Source organism: Atheta coriaria, unplaced genomic scaffold (genome assembly GCF_025399875.1).
Source record: "Atheta coriaria isolate IRGN ID8LTWV9N9 unplaced genomic scaffold, Caltech_Dcor_3.1 hic_scaffold_6_pilon, whole genome shotgun sequence".
NCBI lineage: Eukaryota > Metazoa > Arthropoda > Insecta > Coleoptera > Staphylinidae > Dalotia > Dalotia coriaria.
The window spans coordinates 2,924,079-2,947,913 of record NW_027045448.1 but is presented as its reverse complement, the minus strand read 5'-3'; the positions used below and the strand labels follow the sequence as shown (position 1 = coordinate 2,947,913).

General features: G+C 37.5%; 3 protein-coding genes across 6 annotated transcripts in view; 1 reads left to right on the top strand and 2 right to left on the bottom strand.

Annotated features, from left to right (window-relative positions):
- LOC135794168 (uncharacterized) overlaps nt 1-6,131 on the top strand; it is a 31,542-nt gene extending 25,411 nt beyond the window's left edge. For both annotated transcript variants that reach the window (XM_065305347.1, XM_065305348.1), the window contains 6 exons: nt 2,348-2,471; nt 2,631-2,716; nt 3,128-3,223; nt 3,367-3,429; nt 4,196-4,276; nt 5,007-6,131. In XM_065305347.1, coding sequence (XP_065161419.1) covers nt 2,348-2,471; nt 2,631-2,716; nt 3,128-3,223; nt 3,367-3,429; nt 4,196-4,276; nt 5,007-5,342 — 786 coding nt within the window. In that variant the 3' untranslated portion in view covers nt 5,343-6,131. The remainder of the gene's footprint in view (nt 1-2,347; nt 2,472-2,630; nt 2,717-3,127; nt 3,224-3,366; nt 3,430-4,195; nt 4,277-5,006) is intronic.
- A 319-nt stretch (nt 6,132-6,450) lies between these two features.
- DUBAI (Deubiquitinating apoptotic inhibitor) lies at nt 6,451-9,907 on the bottom strand. 2 transcript variants are annotated; one of them, XM_065305340.1, is made up of 3 exons: nt 9,584-9,907; nt 7,774-9,024; nt 6,451-7,717 (listed from the first exon to the last, which is right to left on the bottom strand). In XM_065305340.1, exons 2-3 carry the CDS (start codon nt 9,008-9,010, stop codon nt 6,909-6,911), a joined length of 2,046 nt encoding a protein of 681 aa, XP_065161412.1. In that variant the 5' UTR covers nt 9,011-9,024; nt 9,584-9,907; the 3' UTR covers nt 6,451-6,908. The 2 variants fall into 2 exon arrangements, with proteins under 2 accessions (XP_065161412.1, XP_065161413.1); XM_065305341.1 differs by lacking the exon at nt 9,584-9,907 and adding an exon at nt 9,083-9,233.
- A 184-nt stretch (nt 9,908-10,091) lies between these two features.
- Nucleotides 10,092-23,716, bottom strand: LOC135794166 (uncharacterized). 2 transcript variants are annotated; one of them, XM_065305343.1, is made up of 10 exons: nt 23,284-23,716; nt 23,145-23,228; nt 22,638-23,008; nt 18,491-18,599; nt 18,245-18,385; nt 15,025-15,099; nt 14,320-14,436; nt 12,078-12,307; nt 11,716-11,993; nt 10,092-11,650 (listed from the first exon to the last, which is right to left on the bottom strand). In XM_065305343.1, exons 2-10 carry the CDS (start codon nt 23,166-23,168, stop codon nt 11,472-11,474), a joined length of 1,524 nt encoding a protein of 507 aa, XP_065161415.1. In that variant the 5' UTR covers nt 23,169-23,228; nt 23,284-23,716; the 3' UTR covers nt 10,092-11,471. The 2 variants fall into 2 exon arrangements, with proteins under 2 accessions (XP_065161415.1, XP_065161416.1); XM_065305344.1 differs by having other exon boundaries at nt 23,292-23,716.
- Nucleotides 23,717-23,835: the final 119 nt, after the last annotated feature.

Below are 23,835 nucleotides of genomic sequence, written 5' to 3'. Positions count from 1 at the left end.
GAAAAGGATAAGTGGCCTCCCCTGAACTCTCAACTCTAAAACCCGTTTTCCACAGAAGGCCTATTATGTTTTGAACGGCCAAGCGGAGCAAAAAAAGCAGGAGAAAAACACGTTTCAACATTGCGAGGAGTCTACCAATTTATTCCGATCGAATAAATTTGGCAACACTGGTGAAACGCAAGCACTAAGAGCAAATAAATCGTTCGTGACGATGCCTCTTTTTTACTTAAAAATCTAAAAAACAAAACGTTTTACAAAAAAGTAGATTAATTCCTTCGTTACAGTGTACATCCGGGCGAATAGAAAAAAGATTAATTAAGGTTCAATTAAGCCATAGCAACGCTGCTACAAAGAGCCCCCAAACAAATGTAAATTGTTCATTGCATAAATTTATTCACTATGATCGCCCGTGCAGAAAATTTAAATTGCGAAAATTAGTATGAACTCCTATAGGAAACATTGAAAAATTGTACTCGCACGTTGGTACAGAAATATTGATCGCTGTACACGTTTAGTAAATGAGCAAAAACACATTAATAAAAAAGTAGTTTACATTAAAATTTCTAATACAAATGTGTTTATTTTTCAAAGTTTACGAATAATTAATGGCATTTACCGAATCCATTCAGTTGGCAACCTAAGAGTAATGGCCATATTAATTCGCGCTGCTTCAATACGATGATTTGGAGCATTGCAGAACATAATTAATTTACAATTTAACGAGCGCATGCTGATCAAACGATTTTCCGTTCCAGTATTTGAAATTCAAGTAAGTTCCCTAGTCTAAATTTTGAACTATTAATCAAATGCAACCAATGCGAGAATGAGTGATGTAACAGTATTATTCATGTGCCAATTGTTAGTTAGAGAGAAGTGGGATAAATGCGTAAATGGGACAATGACATAATATATCTGTGAGTTGGCTGAATTTTTTTTGGCTTTTCATATTTTTTTGGCTTATATAAGCAATTATTTTCTATAAAGTAGAAGCATTTAATTTGAAAATTGACGAATTATGTACAATTTGGGGAGCCTTTTCTGACACAATAAGCCTAATTTCTATTTTCTCGTTAATTACGAAAAAATTAATTTTGCAAGATAACTTGCCACATGTACGCACTTACAAATTCCACGTTTTATCTACTTGTGTTCACTTAGTTGACATTTGAATTAACGCAAAATCGTACCCGTAGCGTTTATGACAATACACAATTTCATGTCACTCCATGTTGTACACAAATCATTTGCAGCCATGTTGCTGCTGTTGTTGGTTTAAACGTTAACATTTTACGTAATTCACTCAACGCGCCTAATCGATTCGTGAAGCGGACAAAAACTTGGAATAACGCAACGCAATAAGCGCACGTGGCGAAGGTTTTATCATGCAGGCGTCACGTCTCACGTCTGCACACGTATTACGACATCTCCATCTATCTCCCTCATGAAAATTGCCTCGTCGATCGGTGCAGGACAACGGAAGTGAACCATGTTTGCTACGTCTGCATCTTCTTCGCAAATGTTTACAGTTTACGAGTTTATGATAGTCGTAAAGTGCAGTATCATCATCTAGGTAATAATAATAAGCAAGTTCAAGCACGTGCTCGTTGTTGCGCATGGAAACTCGATTAAGCACCTCACTTTTCATCCAATCGAAAGGGCATAACAATCAGAAGCCTTCAACAAAGATTAACATGTTAACTTGTCCATTGGAGCGTACCAGCCTGTACAAAATAATCTGGAAACTGTAATAATCGCGACCAATCCACGACCGCAATCAATATTGCTCACATTATCATTGCAAACGTGAGTTGTGGCTGTACTAATTAACAATGTGGTTGAAAGTCTGATATTAGTCCGATTTTGATGTATATCTAGCTGCTATCAGAATATGTTTGAGGAATCTTTTTTTTTTTTAAATAAATATTTGATATAACATTTACCTCATATCAATTATAACGCGTCTGGTGTCAATAAGTAGATTATATCAATAAACAAATTTTATTTTATTGAAGTATAAGAATGTAAGGATATCAAACAAAACAGCAATGATTAAAAAACACCTCTTAATGCGTTGTAGGCAATAGAAACATTTTAAACAACACCGCACGGCTAAACAGTAGAAGTTGATTACACTCGAGCACAGACGGTGCGAAATAAATTAATTTACTTGTCACTAATACGCTTTCCTTCCGGTGTATACTCGTACTTTACACGACGGGAAGTCTTCTCCCTTACAGCATTGTTCACACTCAGCTTTATGTATATATATTCAGTGTAACTGAACGAAATTAAGAGTACGTCAGAGAGATGCGGCCACTCAACCCTGCGGGGGCGTTATTTGTTATAGGTATATTTCACGCTGAACTCTGCGACAATGTCGACGCTACTGCACGAAGACCTGCTAGCGTTGCGGAACCCAAACACAACGACGCGCCACAGCAGCATATTGGAACCGAACACCACCTCACTGAGTAGGTTAACCGTGCCCAGGCGATCTCGTCCTGCAAAATCATCCATTCTTTCGGCTATCGCTCGCTGCATCGCGATGCATCCCGATGCAAGAATGAATGACACGTTGGCGAGCAATTTTCTTTATTACATGCAATTTTGTCTTACAATATCTTTTACAGCGTCGATGGTCTTCACCGTGATGCTGTTGGGCATATCCTCCGTTGGCATCCTAACGTCGTTATTTCTTTTGCTCGGCTTGCACTTGGTACGTTTCAAAAACAAATATATTTCAACCAGACATTTGATAAGCTTTATGTAATAAATTCATACAACAAACATAATGAACGTTGTGAAGTTATAATTTGCTTGTAAATTTTAGTAGTATTAGTCTCATGAGTTTATATGACGCCCAAATCTCGAAAATGTGTTTATCTTAAGCATGCCAAGCGAAACAACATTCATGGAAGAGGAGACAATTTGTCTCATATTACAATTATTAATTAACTCCTTCAACTATATAGACACAACTTCTAATTTAATATCTTAAATGCAAAGTAGAGGGTCTGAAATTCAATTTGCAAACCAACCAAATTTCTTATTCAAAAATTTGCTTTGTAGAGTATAATTAATTGATAAACTAGATAAATGTTTTATTGTAAATTTTCTCTTGCTTCAGAATAAAAGGTGGATGTTTATTCCATGGGTAGGAACCGTCATTCCCTTGATTATTGTGGATCTGACGCATTGCCTATATGTGTTCTTCGAGCACACGGTGAGTAATTAACTTCGAAATAAACTGAAACACTAATTCAGAGATGCACTGATATTTGGACCTAAAGGAAGCAACCGGAACACTTCCATTTGTGCCGTCAGATTGTTTACTGTGATAAATTCAACGTTCCGTTCTGTTTGCAGCTGAAATTCAACCCTTTGAACTCGATACTTTTCACGCTCGACTTCTTCCTGCTAATTATAAATGTAAGTTGCTAGGTGTCAGATTGCAATATTTTTATTTTAATAGTTTCTACGTAAACTCTCAGATTGCTAATAAATTCCTTAACTAAAATTATTTTTAGAATAATTTGTAACTGTAAATAAGCAGGTTCAGCAAAGCGTTTCTAACTCTAGATCGGAACTCATGTGATTAAGATTTGTTTCGAGATTCTGTTCGGGCTGTTCTTGAATCTGATCCGTGATCAATCAACCACACAACATTTTGATGAATTGTAGTTAGATACACTTTAGTCCAACAAAAATACTGAACTGAATTCTGTTCGTTAATATTCTAGATTGTCACGTTTTTTTGCAGAGTTGTACAATATGATTATACATTTGCATTTTTTGCTTGGCGTGTTTATATCTTTCCTGGTGCATTTGTGCATGTGGATATTTTCCAAACGACGAAATCCGAATTGAATTTTAAAACGCAATAAAATGTTAGTGCTTTCGAGTACAAATAAAACGCGCGGTGGGAAACAAATGCGCGGCTTTGCCATGCAGAGCAGAGCAACTAAATTGAAATTATATTATATCTTTCTCGAGGAAATGACAATATTCAGTTTTACCTGAGCGCCCAGAAAGAAAATAAATCACACTTACTCGTATGTGACGGTTAAAAAATATCGTCCATTAATTTACATTTATATTTTAATCCTGAACCATATTATAACAAATGACCAACTTAAAATAGATTTTCTGTGTTAGATAAAATATATAAAGCACTTACACTTTTTGGTCTTTTTAGATTTATGCCTTGCTGTGTGTAATATCGCAATACCAGGAACTAAAGGAAGGACGAGGACGTCCTGACGGCGACATAAACAGGGTAATGTGAATGCGATCAATGAACACAAGTTTAAATCGGATTACTGCCGTGATGCCTCCCTTGTCAACAGCGTTAGCCTCGGCCACTTGCAAACGGTTTACCTAATTGTAATGTCACACTGCAAGGAAGATATATACGCCACATTATAATAAATTCATTGCCACGATATACTCGTAATATGGAATGCGTCCATCGTATGCGTTTGCGGGAATATAATAATGTGGCGTCAACAAAGCTGTTACTAAGGAATTAAATTAGTTATTGTCTATAAGGGGTAATAAGAATGAACATTCCTGTCCAAAGTAATAGTTAACGTCAGCAAAGCAAATATGAGGGACTGCAATATGTGTCCAATTTGATGTAAACAGCGAGTATTATACGTCTCCATTAAAAAGCGTATTACCTATAAAATTCAATAAGCTTTAAACGAATTGTCGACGCTGCCATGTTTTAAAATGCGGTGCGAAATATAAAAAGGCTGTAAAATTCCGCTTTTATGCTTTGCCATTATCAAAATGCCTAAAATATGTAAACTCATATGCTGGCAGGCATTTTATCAACTCGTATATTCGGGTCCACGTTACATCACCAAAAAATTTTTTAATGTAAAGCATTTTCCAAAATTTTTGAACAAATTTAATTTCACAAACGCTTATTATTTAAAAGTTGTTTTAAAAAGGCAACTTTTCAGCAAGTTATTTATTAACTCACTTTGCAAGTACTTTTGCAGATCCCCAGCATCCATTACAGCACTCAGCCAACAGCGACGAGTTTCCTGCGGCGCGCCGCCACCTACAACGAAACGCACGCGTCACCCACCCAGAGTCCCACCGGTACGGGACCCCATACTTCCATGGGCACGGAAGAACCGTCCCCGAACAACGCCAACCGTGGACATCGCAAATCGGTGAAATTCCCAGATCAGGACAGTCCACCGCATAACAACGGCCGCACGCTGCTCGAACCGTGGAGTATCGACATCGTCAAAGCACCACCGTACAAACACCCGGACACCACGCCGCTGATCGAACCGCCCGTCGTGGTAACAACAACGCCACCGGTATAGTAACGCACAACAAATTACACACCGACAACAGTATTAAGAATAAATCCCCGCTGAAAGGCATAAATCGACAAATATAAAGTGGCACAAAACCACTCTTGGACAAGCACACATATGAATTTAAATATTTTGACCAATCTTAAGGAAAATTAACTAACATAATGTAAACTAAATCAAATATATCATATTGCGGTGTCACCACGGAATATGTACACGATATGCAAATGAATATGAATGTTAAATGAAACGTAAACAATAATCTTACACTGAACGTCAATATTTCTATGTTTCACTTGCATAGATAGTCGAAATATTTAGTATTTACAAGTAATATCTACAATGTAAAAATAATACCGTTCATCCGCACAACCATGCGAATAAGCTAATGGACACCGTTCCTAATGGGGGCTGTCCTTTGGTGTTATTCCTTGTGTGTATACCAGGAAGGTATTGACACACGCAAACCAAGTAAAATGAAAAATGTTTTGTGCATTCCACACGGATTTACGCCCCCAACACTGATAGGTGCACCGGATGTTGCGGCTGTAAACCAAACAATTTGTTTTACACAAATGGACAAGTGCCTTAGAGCCCCCCAAAAAAGAAAATGAAATACACAAAACTTTTTTTATACGCCTGCGTTTAGGGTTGTTGTTGCGAGAAGCAAAGATCATAATACAAAAATAAAACAAATTGTACATATACATAAATATATATATAGTATATACTTACGTAACCATGAAAATTACGTAATACTATTGTAACAAAAGAAATAAATCAATCAGAATACAATGTGATTTTTTACTCGTTTTTATCCACCTTATAGTCCGACGATGCAAGGATCAGCCGAACAAAATGTGGTATTAATTTATTTTTACACTTCTTTCGAATCAATCCTTCGAATGGCAAATAGATGTATAACTCAGAAACAAATAGATTATTTTCTATTTCTGCCCTTCCTGCATGACGATATAAAAATAAATGACAACAAAACATGTACAAATACACTATGTACAATTAGATTTCGTTTTTGTTTGTTCTGCTATGAGACGCCGGGGACGCCACAACTGTACCATTGTAAGCGCTGCTATCCGGTTTGTATACAAATATGTCGCATTAATAAAATGTTTGTATTGAAAGGTAAACGATCCAGATTGAAAACTAAATTATATCTATGTCAATAAAATAATCCATTCTCCCTCACGATTTCTTAGTGCGCTAGTAGTTAAGTACAATCTTTCATTCTTCTTACATAACTGTTTCGCTCGACACTTGAAGGTCTTTACAAATAAATGATTGCAATCAGTCAATAACGTTCACTTGGCATCTCAGAGTTTAACAAGTCTTCCAACACATCACATGATAGTCGCTCCGGCAAATCTCGACAATCAGACTGTCTCGAAATCAAGTAGAACGTTAGTTGAATATATTTACAATATACAATTATTTTTAATGTATAATAACAATATTATCATATTAAATAATTTATATTCAAAGCAACAAAATGTGAATCAACCATTCCTATATTGTGCACCGCGCGCGGCACGCAGTGCAATAATTAGAATTTGCTTAACATACAAATCGATTGATAGACGTGTCCATAAACCCTCCGCCACCGCAGCCGGGAGGCGGTGGATCGTCATTCCGATTCTGCCGATTACGATCCACACCTAACTTGCCGACAGCCTGCTGTGAGCGCAGTTTCTCCGAATCAAATTCGACGGCGTCGCGCATTATAACGGCAAGCAGTTCCTGCGATAGGTCGTGCCTTTCTAGAGTCTCTGGGTCAGTGCAATCTGCACGACGGTAAAATAAGATGTAAGGCGCTTCAGGAGGTCGCAGCCCGCAGAGCTCTACGGCACTGCTTTTGTTAACAAAGCAGTCGTTGAACTGGTACCACTCGTCGTCCTCCCTGGCGTAGGTGTAATAATGACCCGAATCGACACTGGAACCGGCGTGCACAACTGCAGCGTATAATTGATACTGGTGATTCTCCAGTTGAATGTTGTTGTCAAGTTGCACGCGTTGTAGTATCTTGGTGCGAAGCTGCGTGGCGGGGTCGTACCGGAAGTGCTTGAGGGTAAGCAGCAGCCGCTGTGGGGGTTCGATAATACGCGTAACGCGCTCACCGTCCGTAAGGCCTTTGCATTGGTCGCAATGGTACTGGTTGTCGCCGCTGAGCCTCTCGGGCTGGAGGTAGTAATCGACCAATCTCTGCACCGACTGGTTGTCGGTTGTGCTGGGAAAAGAAAGTTGCAAGTCGCGGAACGTATCAATACGTTCGCTCTTCCCGCTACATTGGTTGCATACGGACAGCGTGAGGCTTTTACCGCCAAATGAACACTTTACTACTGTAGAAGCACCTGGTGTTGAAGGACCTGCAGAGAAAACCAAATGTTAAAGAATTGTACTTGTTAAATAGATCAAATCTAACCTTCATCGTGCTTGCTGTGACTTCCCATAACCGAACTTTCCTGCTCGTGTAAAATATCTAGCAGGTACCCCAAAAATTCCGAACTATCGTGCTGATGACCTGGTTGAAAACCGGGCGGCCGGGCAATATTAGCAATATCACTTGGCGACAATGAAAGACGTTCGGAAAACTGCAGCAATGCAAAAAGCGATTGCAGTTTTTGATAAACTGGCATTCCCGCGACCACGCTCTGCAGCACATCGTTGCGAAATGTTTTCGTCATAAAGAGCGCCTGCAGTACGCTGTTCATGTAACAAGTATTGCCTAAATTATTCAACCCAACCTTTCCGGGAAGATAATTGGACAGTACAGTGGTGTTGGCACTTTCTGGCCAAGACTTGTATAAAATCGATGTACTGCTCATCGAATTGTCGTATTTCTCAAGCGTCTGTTTCAGTTCCTCGTTGATCGGGTAATCACGAAAGTATCCTGCCAGCGCTTTGCATAAATTCATTAGCTTCTGCTGATATTCCAGGCTTGAGATGCTATTTTCTTTGGCCAGTTGTTCTAGTACTGTCGGTACAAGTGGTATGATCTTGTGAAACGCCTCGGGGCTCGGCTGCATACAACCGAGCATCTGTAACACCACCGGACCAATAGACTCACGTGATTCCTTAAGGATGGGCAGCGGAAATAAGCGCACCATGTGCTGCAATGTGATGTTGACGAGGATATCATGATGCTGTTCTGTTTCCAAGCCGCGCATTAGTTCGGACACCAACGGACCTAAATTGGGCGTCAGCGTCCATTTGGATAACCAAGTGCACAGAGTGTGCAACGCCTGTTCTAGACGCGCCTCCTGGTGATAACCGGGATGCAAGATAACCTGCACGGCTTTGGGAATGTGCTGGCGATCGATCAGGAACAGCACAATAGACATGGTGGGCGATGGATGCTTGTCCGGGTTGGAAATCTCGGTGTAAAACGCATGCAATGTCGCAAAAATCATCTCCTGGCTGACGATGGTGCTGATGAGTATGTCCTTCAGCTTGTCGATGTGCTCCATGTAAGTCTTGTACTCGACGGGGTTGTTCGGCACCGCCACCATGCCGAGGTTGACGACGATCTTGCCGCACAGAGCCAGGCGCTCCTGCGCGCCGGAGCATTGTTTTTGTTGCTCGATGGTTTCCAGCACGCGTTTTATATTGTTCAACCTCGACTCATCCGCCGAATCACGACAACCATGTTTGACGGCCATGGCGAATCCCGATTCTGTAAACATTTTACCAAACATTATTTAAACTGAAATGTACGTCGTGATAGAAAATACTTTAGATGCAGGGACTGTCATTATAGCCAAAACATTATTTTCTATAAATGAAGGTGTGAATATCTTGAGTAAATAGCTGACTTGTGAAGACACTATAAAAACATGACATTTGACATTAATTTGCAATAAATAACAGTGACAGTCAAAAACAAAAAGTCAGAGAATTTGCGCATTAAAACCTAGACCTATTATAAATATGACATACTACACCACAAATCACTTCTATTAAACAATATCTGGTTGCAAGACAATATGTAAACAAATGAATTATAAATTTTTGGTTGGAATCAAATGTCACTGTACACAAAACGAAAAACAATTGAGAACAATAAAAACTGAAGTAGCCCAGCTCCAAATTTAGCCAACTGCAATTTTCAATGCACAGGACGAAAAAATCTAAAAATAATTGCAAGTACACATATCATGCTGAATGACTGTATGACTAATCAATTATTTTTCTGGAACGGCAGGAACGCACGTATGATGCAAACGACAACATACCTCAATAAAAGTCCGTGAAATTCCACAATTAAATCTCTTGATACGTGGTGTCTCCTTGTTTTTAATGCATAATTAACGTTGATAATTATACAACTTATGGCGGTAATTCTGTCTGTCACCTGTGACAAACGCCTAGATGAGCGCCAGACAAACGCTGCACTGACGTAAATGTTATACCGCACGAAATGCGCCCCCACAGCGATGGAGGTAATTAGCGATCACAATTTTGTGCTTTGCTCTGCGTTATTTATTGCAAATAAAGCAAATAAAAGAAAACGTCCCTCGATATGACAGATTGAGATTGTTACTGACAGTAACCAAATTTAACTGGGGATTTTGATGCGAGAATTGGTTGGCACACTGATTTTATGTTACTATGGACGACCAAGGAAGGAGAATCTTATATAGGCCACCCAAAGAACAGATAAACTTAATTAAATCTGAACCAAAGAACAAAGCTTGGTTCATATTAAGTCCCAAACCATTAAGGAAGATAAATATGCCATAATTAATAATTTATATCATATTTTATTAATTAAGCATTTTGTCCGGAATGTATTTGAGTTTATGCATTCATCTTTGCTAACAATAGTAATCATAACAAAAAAAGAGAAATAATACTGCGAGTCTTACATCGTAAAAAACTAAACAAATAAATATGTACGCTGCCACCGAATTACTAAAATAGACTGCACAAAGGAGATGCGAGCAAATAATTATGCGTTTATCAGACGAGTTAACTCATTCACATTCTGAGAAGCGCGAAATATATCTTATAACATTTATACAAACATACATTTCTCCTATGCCTTTCCCGACAATCGGCAATCTATTTTGACACGAATTTTGTAATGTTAAATGTACGTTCCTCTCAAAATGAACATGTACATGTCTACAAAAGACACTCGATGTTTAATTACGTCTTATTTCGGCGAATTTCGAAGAATTCACACACAATAGGATTTGATTGATCTAAATTTAATTTACTTTTACGAAATTGTACTGAGTAATGTTTAAGCTCGTAGCTATTAAAGCCCATCAGAAAACCAGCCTTCTTTAATTTGCCTGGATTGTAAAGTTAATCAAACTTTGACACATTTTCTACTTCTAACGACTTCAAGGGTTTCTAGCTACTGCTTATCGATATCAATATTGTCCTATGAACCATCTGTTGTATAATGATGGCTATAAACTTTTAATTGGCAAAGTTGGAAAAAACTTGCAATCACTGCTTAAAATCTAATAGGATTTTAAGTTTTTTCTAAATTTTATAAGGTTGTCAATACCTGATATCATCAGAATCTTGTTGGTAAATGATTATGTACGATCAATGCGTGACACCTAACAATGAATAACTACCAACAATAATTAATAATAAATAATGTCAATCATAAGTACACAGTACATATCATCATCGCTAGTTTCTCAGTCACATATAAATTAATGTACGCATCTACGTAAAATTGAGTCATTTTGCATGATATTATCATTTCCATCTGATTATTGCAATTTTGAACACATTTGAGTAATTTCGACGTAAATACAACACAGAAAATGAATTGCAAAAAATCCGCCTTCGTTGGTCGTATACATTCGTCCATTACCACGATAGAACGCGTAACGTAATTAACTACAAGATTAATTGCGGCAATTAAAATATAAGTTAAAAAATGGATATTTTTAAGGAGTCGTCGTATGATAATGCGATGGAATGTATAATGAAGCACTGTTAATTGCTTACGCGAGTAAGCAGCTAACAGTACACGTGAGCGCGATGGTCAAACCGATGTTATAGCGATGGTCGATTGCTGAATTATTTCGAGGGCGATAATGAATGCGCGTACGTGCGCGATGCTTGGTGGATATAATGAATGCGAACGAACGCCGACTACTTCCTAATTCTATTAATTAGCTTCCTGAATGATGCAGTCCACTTGGTTCGCGTCAGTTTGGCACATTCGGCGTCATCCAGCGTTCCCTTCGGGCTGAATTTCTCCTTCGGCGTTGTCACGTCGCTTTTGCAATCGCCGCATACGTCCGATGAGAAACCCGAATCGCTCCCATACCCTAAAACCAAATACGACGTGAAACCAACATTCAAGGTTTGAAATTATTGATCACGATTTGCTTACCACGATTATTAGTAATGTGACTGAGGTTGTCATGGCTGAATTGATTCACGTCGAAGCACTGTGAACCCGAGGCGTCCGACGTCTCGTCCATGTACGATATGGCAAGCTCGGCGAAGGGCAAACTAAATGAGGAACATTCAGATGGGTCCTCCAAAGGACAGAACCACTCTGATAAACTCTCTCCTTCCAGTAGCGCACCCTTAATCGGCGATGGCGGTGGTTTCAACATGTTGCGCACTTCGAGAAACGGCGTTTGCAAACAGGAAAACAATTTTTTACTGCAACAAAACAAATACGTAATTCAAACTGATGCAGTTTCTTTCAATAAGATAAGATAAATGGACGCAAAAAATAATACGTACTCGTATTTATGGCGATTCTTATTCCCAAACACTGCTTTCGTATAAGTGCAGACGGAGCACTTCTTCCGCTTGCAGGTGGCCAGATGCTCGAAGGCTTTCTGAAATTGCGACTTCAGCGTCAGCACTTGCTCCTCGCTGGTGGGCTCGCGCTCCGGTTCAGCGGACGGTTCACGCTTCAATCGGCCAAAGCCCTTCCGTTCAGCCTCCAAGGCCTCTTTCAGCTGCCCATTCTAAACAAATATTTAACGTCTTTAAGTGTATTATCAGCATTGCCGCAGAATATAATCTAATATTTAAATTGAGAATATGCTTTGAGGTACTAGAAGCTGTATTTATGTATGCAAAGTTCGCAGTTATATAAACATCAAAGTAAATGTAAAATTGACGCTTATGATCTCATCGCGCTCAATTGTCATACCGAACGAAATATGTTAGTTATAATATAAGTTTGTTGGATTATTGAAATTATTTTGGAATTTTGTTTTGAGTATCTATTTGCTAGTCATAAATGCCAACCAGTTAGATTGATTCATTGAGACGTTAGATCAGGCCTCTTGTCAGAGATTGAAATAAAAATATATCCGTGATGTCAGAATAACAAAGTCAAGGCAAATCAAGGTAAATATGTAGGAATATACTCAGTAATAAAACATTCGGAACTAATTAAAATTATAAATTAATGTCTTCATTTCCTCTACGGATTGAGTGCACTCGAAACGTGCACGTGAAAATAATTTTCACTCAATGAATTGCAATGGAAAGTTAATTCCATGCTGTATTCTCTGCCATGCGAAATAATTCTAGAGAATTCAACCATCAAAGTTTTAAATTTGCCAAAAAATGAATGAACAAAAATATCTACACGACAGTTCATATCATTCGAAATTGTCTTCTCGTAATTATCGATTTGTGCAATTTGCATACGGTTGGTTTTCAGGTGGAGAAAGTCATCGTGCTATCATGCTAACCAAATTCAATTTACACTTCGATTAATTTCGCTAGAAATCACAATGCGCACTTACTAAACACTCTAATCGACGTTTTTTGTAATGTCGCATTGTTTTACTATTTTACAAATCCCAATTATCATTTATGTGTGGCTGTCAATTTGTAAATGTAAATTTTATGTTTTGTAGACAAACAATAAGCACGAGACATGAAACGAAAACGCAAATATTCAAATGTGTGCCGCGAAAAAAAAAAACGCTAGGTATAAATAGCGTATTAGTCATCGAACGTCATGCGTTCACGTAATCCTCACCTCAACGCCAAAGACTTAAATTTATACAAATCATATGCAGAACGCAAATTGTATTAAATCACGTGCATGATACGAGTTGCAAACAGAGAAGCATTTACATAATTAGTGGGTCTGTCTATATAAGTTTATAACTGTTCACAACTCAGCTCATCTACGTTCATATAACAACAACACTGTTGGCGGCTTGGTAATGAGCAATGTGTGCGGATGCATTTCTGTTAAATGTGTCCACACGTAATTATTGATGTGTCGGTTGAGTGACTAAGAAGCATTTCAATTTTCTATGTATGAGGTGGTAGGTCGTAGCCATCGCCATGTAACAAGCAACAATTGGATTGCAACATGCAACATCTACACCGACACCTCTTTCATCACGCTGTACTAATTCTCATCGGCGGTAAATCAAGTGAAACTTGTTTTTTTTTTATTCGCTGTGCGAACGATGGCAGTATGTCGGCCTGTCGGCTGAGTATACGTGAATAAACAGAGCCGTGCGTCGACTACGCATCAAAATGAACTCAAAAGCCGAATTGAAAAAGGCAATGTCAGTGACTGCAACCGCACCGAAACCACCACAACAACACCAGCGTCTTGCGCTCGCCTTTCAAGTGCGTTTGTATTACAAACGGTGTGCGCGCACATTGCACACAAGGCGTCGAGTATGCGCGCGTATGTTGTGTCGGTGTACGCATGTACGAATTAGGGATTCAATCGAATGTGAAAAATGCGCCGCTCACACGCGCACACGGAGCAAATTGGAACGAACGGCGAAACAATAATAAGTAACTAGAAATCATTCTAAGAATGGGTTGCGTTACACAACCGAAGAAGACGGATGCGCGAGAAAAAAGAAGAAAAAAACTGGTTTAACGTGCAATGATGATGAGCGAGGCAATTTGTTTGTGTGTCGAATTGTATTGTTGAAGAAATAAATTATAAAGCAACGCATCGTCCTGATACCAGCAATATGGAGTGCTTTACCTCACGCTCCAGAATGTCTTTTTCGTTCTTGATTTTCGTCATGTGTCGGAACACTTCCTGCCTCGCCCGCTCCAGCTTTCTACGGTTGGATTCCGATTCTCTCGCCTGCTCCTTCAACTAGAACAACAACATAAAATCAATTCAATGCTGGCGTAAAGGTCTTTTTTGTATCCACAGAGCAGATATTATGTTGCAGCGCGCAAAGAGGCGCAACGGCGAGATCGCCGGATCATTTTACTCGGTTCAGTAGCGCACCCAAGCAGGAAATATTATTTTCAGTTGCTATTCTTGTTAAATGTGAAACAAAGAACAAAGAAAACTCAACGCTAAATGCTAAAATAAAATACCCAGAAGGACATTTGGCTAGTTAAATTTATATTAAAAAAAGAACTAAAAGTACCAGTTGGGAAGCGCTACTGTTGATTTGTATGTTAACCGTGTGACTTTTTCGGTCTGGATGCTTCATCGCTGCCGTTCTTTGTGCAGATTGCAATTTTTCGCAATGCAAAGAGAGAATGCAGGATACACAGGGCATGGAGGCAGTCGGCGACGCGCCCAAGCTCTCATCCGCCGCGCGCCAAATCATTAGACCATAAACAAAGTCATTCGAGTATGCAAAACAAACGAAATAAAACCGGAATCAACTCGGCGCAACGCACAAGAAGCGACCAATTGCGCGATAATAACCTCGTATCGTGCACTCACCAGTCGCAGCGCCTCGTCCCTTTCTTTTTCTATTTGAATCCTCTGCAGCACGTACTTTTCCTTCTCGGCCCGGAGCTGAAACACACCAAAACCGCACATCAGCATCACCACCACACACAGACATTATATTTTATTTTCTAATGTACAGTTAGACAATAACGCAGCGATATGTCTACGCCGCGAAAGGCGAGAGAGGCGGCCGATGAGATGCGATGCTCAAGCGAATGAGCTTATAAACTATGCGATCAAAAAATAAACAAACGTATCGAGATTATCATTCCTGCATTCCATCGCGATCGAGGCGCCCAGCCCAAGAACTGCTGCACGTCGTTTGGAGTGTGCTTAACGTTCACGTCCGCAAGTGCGGTGATTAAGTGCCGAATGCGCAACGCACAAATCGTCGGCAAGACGAGATGATAAAAAGAAAGAAGTGAAAAATATTACACCATACACGCATAATTGCCGTCACGAATACATACATACGACGTGGTTACCTCTTGATGTCTTGAATCTATGCGTGCAGCGTTGAGCGGTTCATCCATGCGTTTGAAAGTAATTACAACATTACGGCGAAAAATACAAAAACAAAATTAGTTTGCAACGCATCACCAGCGACGGTAATTTATTCCGACGTTTTCCAAGTCTTCAGCCTCCGATAAATATTTGCATTTTCTAGCGGCTGCGTCTGCTATCAAAGGTAATCAAACACTCACAAAGCCCGAAATCGAATCGGAATAGAAAGGAGCCGAAAAATGTGGGACTAAGTCGGAGATAATTGCGGCCTTTACAAAGGAATTTGATGTTGTTTCTTTATACGGACACAGTGCGTGAACACGCACACGATTTGATACGCAGGAGTATCAAGGAGTAACGTGGATATAACATGACAATTGAATTTACCTATCGCCGACCTTGGCCGGAAAACATTATAAAGCCGGAATAAATAATCATTATCGTTTTCCGTCACTAGTTTTATAAAAAAGTATCATCATGTTGTCACTAAGATATTTTTACGTAAACATTAGTGTATACGAGTGCGTAAAGCTCATTTTCATTTAATGTTGAATGAAAATAAGTATCAAGTGGTATATAAAGTATTTTACTCACGGTCTTGGCCGTCCGTGTTTAAAGTACAACTTTTGTGTCTATAAACCGTGGAAAAACTGGCGCTTTAAAAGTGGAAGTAGAAAAACAATATGAAACTACAATAAAATTTTCAATGAATTTTTCAATATTAAACTTAAAATTAAAACTAAGTCTGAAATATGTTAAATGCATATCAAAATAGAATAGAAATGTCAAGTATATTAATTGTAATTTTAAAAGTTCCTACACATTCTAAACTGTCAAAGAGGTAAGTTCATATTTTTTAATCAACATTCCCTGGCAACTGAAGAATTTTCTGAGCAACATAAAATGTAACCTTTTCTAATTCCCGGTACCTACTGTAAACACTAACTTTAAACAACAAACTACCGCATTGTTGTTCCAATTCTGCGCAATTTGAGCACTGTAAAACTACATACTAAATAAATAAACAACCAGAAAAAATTACTTCCCATATGATATCTAAGAAAAACGTGTTTTCTCTGTGTCGCAAATCTCCCAGCTTGTTAGCATTCCAAACCAAGTACAAACACTAAACTAAAACAGCGTCGGTGCTCGTCTCACCCAGCAAAGAAGTCACCTTTAACTTTCTTCTTTTAAATTTTCTGCGCGCAGCATAATTGAACGAGTAACGGCCCCGACATGGTGCAACAACAATTACGAATATAAATTAAGTTTCTACTCGCGTACGCGCGCGCTTAGAAATTACGGCCCCAGCGCTCGACGCGCGAGAGGTGACATTCTGGGTGAAAATGCAAATTGAACAAATTGAGCAAAAACCGTATGGCTAATTAATGCGGCGTCGTTAATTCGCCGCTTATGCATTTTTACCGTGTAGACCATAAATATTAAAACGGTGCTATTCTATTTATGAAACGCTCAAAATGCATATTCATGTAAAATCCGGCTTGAATACAATATTAAATAAGCACTACATAAAAAACAACTTTAGCTTATTGCCTTATCAAATTAGAGGTGTGTAAACGTTATGTTTTAAATCAGATAAAAGAACGCGTCACGTATTTGTTCATTTATTTTATTTATTCCTTCGTTTAACACATAACTTATGACGTCAGTACAATAATTTATAAATATTCTATTTGGAATCAATTGTAAGTTCTAATAAATTAAGTTTCAAAATGTTGTAAGGATAACTGTGGGTTAATGATATTTTTTCGACAAAAAAAAAACTCAATAAAATGAAAGAGGTAAGCAAGGTCATTTATTTTTTCAATTTGCTAATTATTGAGTAATCGGGTGGAAGAGCTATTTCAAGGATTAAATTTAGTCTCGATATTGAAAGGTTGAGAGTGTTTATCACACACTCAAATTTTAATTAATTTCATAAAAGAAAAAAAAAACTAATTTCTTGTTGAAATGCAATTAATTAAACCATCGATATTTATGAATTATAAATTATTACACTTGCTACTAAATCTCCCGCTTATTGATCAATAAAATAACACATAGCAGGTCGTAGGTATAATAACAAAATAAAAAGTTGTCTGCCAAGTACGTAATTAATTTTCTGCGTCATTGACCAAAATAATATAGCAAATTACACGTCTAACATTATAGCAACAAATTTATGCAAATGTTGCCCTCCAGTATAAACAAACCGAAAACTATGTGTATATACACACGTAGCCGACAAAGCCGCGGGGCGTCATAAAACGTTCACACTTTGCTATGTGTATTGAAGCGGCTAAACGAACCAAACTGTCGATTTCAAAAATACCAGAATGCATAAGCAGTAAGCCGAAGTCGACGTGCGCGCAATAGGTCGCTTTATGTAATCGTTAATAAATAGCTTTGTACTTCATAGTGACCCAAATGTTGTCATTGCGAGCATCGCGACGTGCGCATAACAAAAGCGCCTTGAAATATGCTCATATTAATATTCAAGCGGTTTCAAAGTTTGAGAATTATTGCAATTAGTCAAATAGTCGAGGATTGTTGGTCGAAATTTTATCTCGTTTCGCAAAAAATTTAAAATTCAGATCGATACGTTTGTCTTTGCTTTGGGAGCGCGCGAATTTTATCAATTTGCAACGGGATTGTTAGCGAATGCATGCTGTATGTAGACAATAACACAATAAAAGAAACAACATACCTTTTCGCATTGTTCCTCCAGCAATACGACCTTTTCGAATTGCGTGAAAACCTCGTCTTCTTTCTCTTTGAGCAGGCACTCATTCGACTCTAATCGTTTCGACAATCGGTCACGTTCCTGTATTAAACCGTCACGTTCACTCTGGAAACATCACCAAAAACTTCATTAAATTTGCACTTAAAAGAGCCCTGTGTTTTGAATGAAAATCACTTTAGAAAGGCAATTAAATTGAGCACGCGCTCCTACCTTAACTTCATGATATTTCTCCTCCAAGTAGTACGCGATATTCCGCGCTTCTTCGTACTTCTGCGAGAGATGTAAGTACTTATCGTAGTGCTTCTTAAATAATACGAACCTGGAACAAATCGCAGTCATTTCAGAATATTATTGTCGTATTTTATATATTGCAGTCGTTATTAAAGGCGAAAATACATTAACATTTTTAACTCAAGTTAATCTCAGCAGTGAAACATTCCATGTTTATCCAAATTTAATACCATGAATACTAATTTAGCTATTAATAAATATGCAAGTAAGTATGCCGACAGTAAAAGAAACATAAATGTTTGATAACTAATAAAATCCCATTTTGAAATATAATTTCAGTCATTAAAGTTTCATCCGTTTCCAAGTTGAAAATCTCTAATTCTTCAAAACAGTGACCAAAACTTCAGTTCAAACGCTTGCGATTTATGCGAAGGAAAAACACTTCTTAAAAGAGGGTTTCAAAGTGTACTTGGAGACTTGGAGAGATAAGACAGAGGCGCTTCTCAACCAACTTTCTCTCTCATACATGTTATATGCCAGTTTATTCTTTTAGAAAACGGCTACTGTATTTTTCAAAATTCAAATAAAGGTGAAAATCGCGGGAAATCATTAATTATGCTCAGCTTTTTTTACAAAAAAAATGCTTAGAATATTCCTGTGACATACAACAATTTCCACAATCATACCACCTACTTTCAGAGAAAAATCTGATGAGATTTTTTTAGAAACTTGTTAATAACTGTTATAGGTAATACAAGTCATTTTTTCTCCCAATATACCACACCAACATGATTCAAACTAGATACTGCACTAGATCATAGACTGATGTATCTTTCCATCAAATTTTGAAGTTCAATTTAACGTGGTTACTGAGAATAACACCTTCTCGTTTCTGCTGTTGAAAACGGGAATAAAACAAATAAAGACGACCCTGTAATATTCCAAAACATCGCGACTTCACTGAACGATAGTCGAAAAGAAAAACAGAATTCTAATTATGAATAGAAATAAGGAAGTATTATTAACTACAAATAATAAAAATAAAAAAATATATAAAAAAGTAGTTTCCAGTAACTCATAACCAATTGTTAAATAACAAAGTTCGTTTAGAGAAGTTATTATTCAAGAAATGAGTTGCTATTAGTAATTATTAGAATACTTTCAGAAAGTTCATAAGCAACTGCAGCAACAGCAGTGAGTAAAGTACTTTTATTCAGGGCCTTGGCCGTCCGTGTTTAAAGTACCACTTTTTGTGTTGAAAAACCGTGGAAAATGACACTTTAAAACGTCAAAAAATACGTCTGGTCCTAAATTTTTACTTTCATTCCCAGATGCGCATTAGGATTGCAATATGGCAATTGATTAGTCATTGTCGAACTATAATTTGTATATATTTAACCTAGTGGAAACAGAAAGTGTGATTGTTATAATCGATTGCCGTCCAATCGATATTGCAACGCTCAGTGATCGATAACTGATAAAACTAGAAATAATTCATAAGGCACAACAATGTTTGCCGAGTCACCTTGTGAAAGAAATTTTATGCGAAAAACAGTATTTACTGTAAATTTATAGATTGGTCAAATATTGATATTATTTTTAAAAGTATGGCCGTATATAAGTATAAATATATGCAAACAAAGTTCGTTGTACAATACAAAAGTTGTACTACAAAAATCTCAACATGGAAATCGAGTAGAAGAAGCAAAAATGAGCGTAAGCATCACGTGGCTAAACATTGTTAAATACTCGATTGATGAAACGCTCGCAACGCTCTCTTAATCAACCTCGTACCAAAAAGGGCGGTTTATATGTTATTGAATTTATGGTAAACGAATCTTTTATCATTAAAAAGTGTTTGGGATTACCAAAAGCAGGAAACAAATCATAAATAATACATGTAAACGAAATGTTGCATCAGGAGATATTATCGAAATTTTGAAACTAATTACTTAGATATATAAGTACCTACCTGCATATTTTAAAATTATAGAACTGCAGGTATATAAATCCGCTTTCCGCATAACAAGCAATGCAAAACGTAGAAGATAGGTACGGGTTTTAAAATACTAGCCATTGTATAACTTTCCTTTAATAATATTTACGTTATCAAAGTGTAAAATGATTATGCAAGCGTACCACCTATCTACGTTGTGCGATGTTTACTATGCATGTCATAAATGCAAAGAGCAAATATGTTTTGAGCTCGCAAATTTCCCATTTAAATTTAAAGCGACAAAAATACAACTTTGTAGCCACTTTAGGCGGCTAAATGTCAAGATAAAATGATGCAACATGGATGCTAGTTATCAGCGAATAGGTAGATAAAACCTATTTCAAAGTGACGCTCCAAAAATGCTTTTTGGGCATTGCAGCCCTTTAAGTAAGTAAGAGAAATAATTTTTCAGGAGTACCAAATATTTTTATTTCTTATTATATAGTTACGGCCACAGATCTGTATCTGTATACTGAGATAGTATGACAAATCAGCTTCAAAATACCACGAAATAATGCTGAATGATGATTTTACTCAATTGCATATTAGGTAGGTCCTTCAACGCCCGCATTAAAGAGCACATCCATAGTTTCAAAATCAATTCTCCCCAATTATCTTACGCTGAATTACGTATCTATTACTAAATAAACATAAATTTGATCCTAATTTTAAAATCTTGCATAGATGTAAAAAGAAAATGAAATTAAACCTACTTGAATCGCTAAACGATCAGGTAAAAGTTAACAAGTCCCCATTGCTCAATATACACACTTTAAAATAGTACCCCTATCACTTCTCAACCCTTTTTTGTCTTAATTGTTTTTTTTATATCTATAAATAGTAAAATTTTGTACTTGTATTTTAAATATCCTATTTCTGGCTGATAATGCCGCAGTGTGGTGAAACTTTCCATATTGTGCCTCAACAATTCAATACTCATATTTTTGAGTCATGATATTGTAATGGTATAATTTCTTTATTCATCATTTACTTACATTAAACAAAATATAACTGTCACATAACTAATTTTATATACCTACAAATAAAAGTTTAGCAAAAAGACCATTGCTTCGTCACACCCATGGCAACACACCCAGGGCAACAACCCATATGAAAAAATACAAAGATAATACTTTCTTCCTGTAATTTTAACACTGCTTTATAACAACTGGCCATTGGACTAATGTGTTGTGTTCTTAATAAAATTATGCATACTACATAAATTGAAGGTTTCAAACTGACCTTGAAGAAGGGTCAAGAACACTAATTAGAAATACCTAGACTGATACTATTCAAGACTGTCCTTGCCACACTTTCAACCAATAAACGTTGCATGTTTTATACTGCCAAATATTACGCACAAAAGATATTAAAATATCATAGTAATCTGAGCATGATAAAGTTTACATCTACGCATTTCATAACAACTCCAGTTGCCTGACAACTCAAATTGCAAAGAACTACAATTACACCTAGTCTAATTGTCTAAGCAAAGAGACATTACTTCCAGCAATTTCAGAAAAATCAATTTTAAGACAATATAAATAGAAAAAAATCAATAATATTGCCCAATTTAAATTGAATGAAAACATTAAAACTAAGAAATTATTAAGAAATAAATTTCCAAAACTTTCTTTTGCCTTGTCAAATTGTAATTACTATCTATTTGATACATAAAAAGTCACAACGAAAACAAATACCATTCTAGTATTATAAAAACAGCAACTATCCACAAATTTTAAATTCAAACTAAAACTTCTGGTCTAGCGGCGTTAAATTAAAAATCATCAATTAAAATTAACTCTGATCAATCTTCATTTACAAAAATATATGCATGTATTCACGAGTCGCTTCTACTAAAATGTCCGTGACTACAGTGCATTAGTCACGACCTTTTAACATACAATACAAACTTTACCTCAAATGCTAAAATAATTCAATTAAAAGCATTCTGAAGTAGATAGTTTATCATTCAAAAAGTTGTACGGTTATATGCAAATTACATATATCGTGACACAAATATATTTATCACAAGAGAATTCTCCAAATTAATAATTCATTTTATAAATCAAATAATAAACATTGTAAGGATATACAGGTCTAATACAATTGAATCCGCAAAAGACTTACTTGTAAAAGTCATTTTCAGTCACAATATCACGAATGCTATCTTCCGGGTCAACTTTATCGTACACCTGCACTCGCCGCCGATGACTTCGTGCCGGCATCGGGGGCAGCAGCTCCGGCTTATCGAGAAAGTCACCCTCGGTCGGCGACATACATCCGGTATCCAATAAATTCTCCGAATGCCCGTGCTGTATCTCCGCGGTGATCGGAATGTCCTCGGAGTTCTGCAGCACCAACTCGTCGCTTTTGCTCGTTTTCAAGTCATTGTAGTATTCGCACGCACGACTGTTGCGATAGGTATCCAGGTAGGAGCGCGGGAAGGTATCACCCCTCGAGATGATCAGCTCCGTCATTGCACCGCACACAAAAACCTCCTTACATAATTAACCACAAAGAATAGTCAATCACTAATCACACCAACAATACAAAAATGTAAAATGTAAGTAACTGTGTTCAATGAAACATTTCCATTCGAACGATCGCGAACGATTAAAACAAAAGGAACTCAACTAGATGGTTGTCGGTTGTCCCCATCGTCAAGTCACATTACCAGTTACGCTAATTGTTGTTAATTACGTTCGTAGTCACAATGCACTAAAACCAAAGACACTGTTTGAAGTGAACACAAAAATGAAGGACTCGGGTTTACGTGCGTACGAATATACACTGCCTGCGTAAGTACAATCCACGTAAATGAAATGCACACGACCGTGGTTTGTATTTTTAACGATTACGAAGCGATGATCGCGTTTATGTGTTGTGTGGCTACGACCCACCGTACTCCAATCGACGAAACACACTGCAAGATATTGCGAGTGTGAGCCGACTCGGACTGAGACTCGTAAGCACTGTTTGTGGGCTTGCGAGACTCGACTCCGACAGCACCGGCTTCAGCGTTCGTTCCGCAATCGCACTCTGTCATTCCTCTACTCGCGAAGTGTGATTAAAAGATGGGACGTGCGTGGTATCTCTTTACTACCCACATTACGTACGCGAGGTTTACCATCACTAAACGTACAAGAACATCTAACCTACTCTCGGCGAAAGCCTGTTCAGTGCAGTTAATACTTGCGGAGGATGAACATTTTTGGAAAATTAGGACTGCACTTATACACTAATTTAGCGCATATGTATATTGGGTTGCATATATCTTAGAAACAATAATTTCATTTCTAAACAAAATAGGTACGAACTATAGATA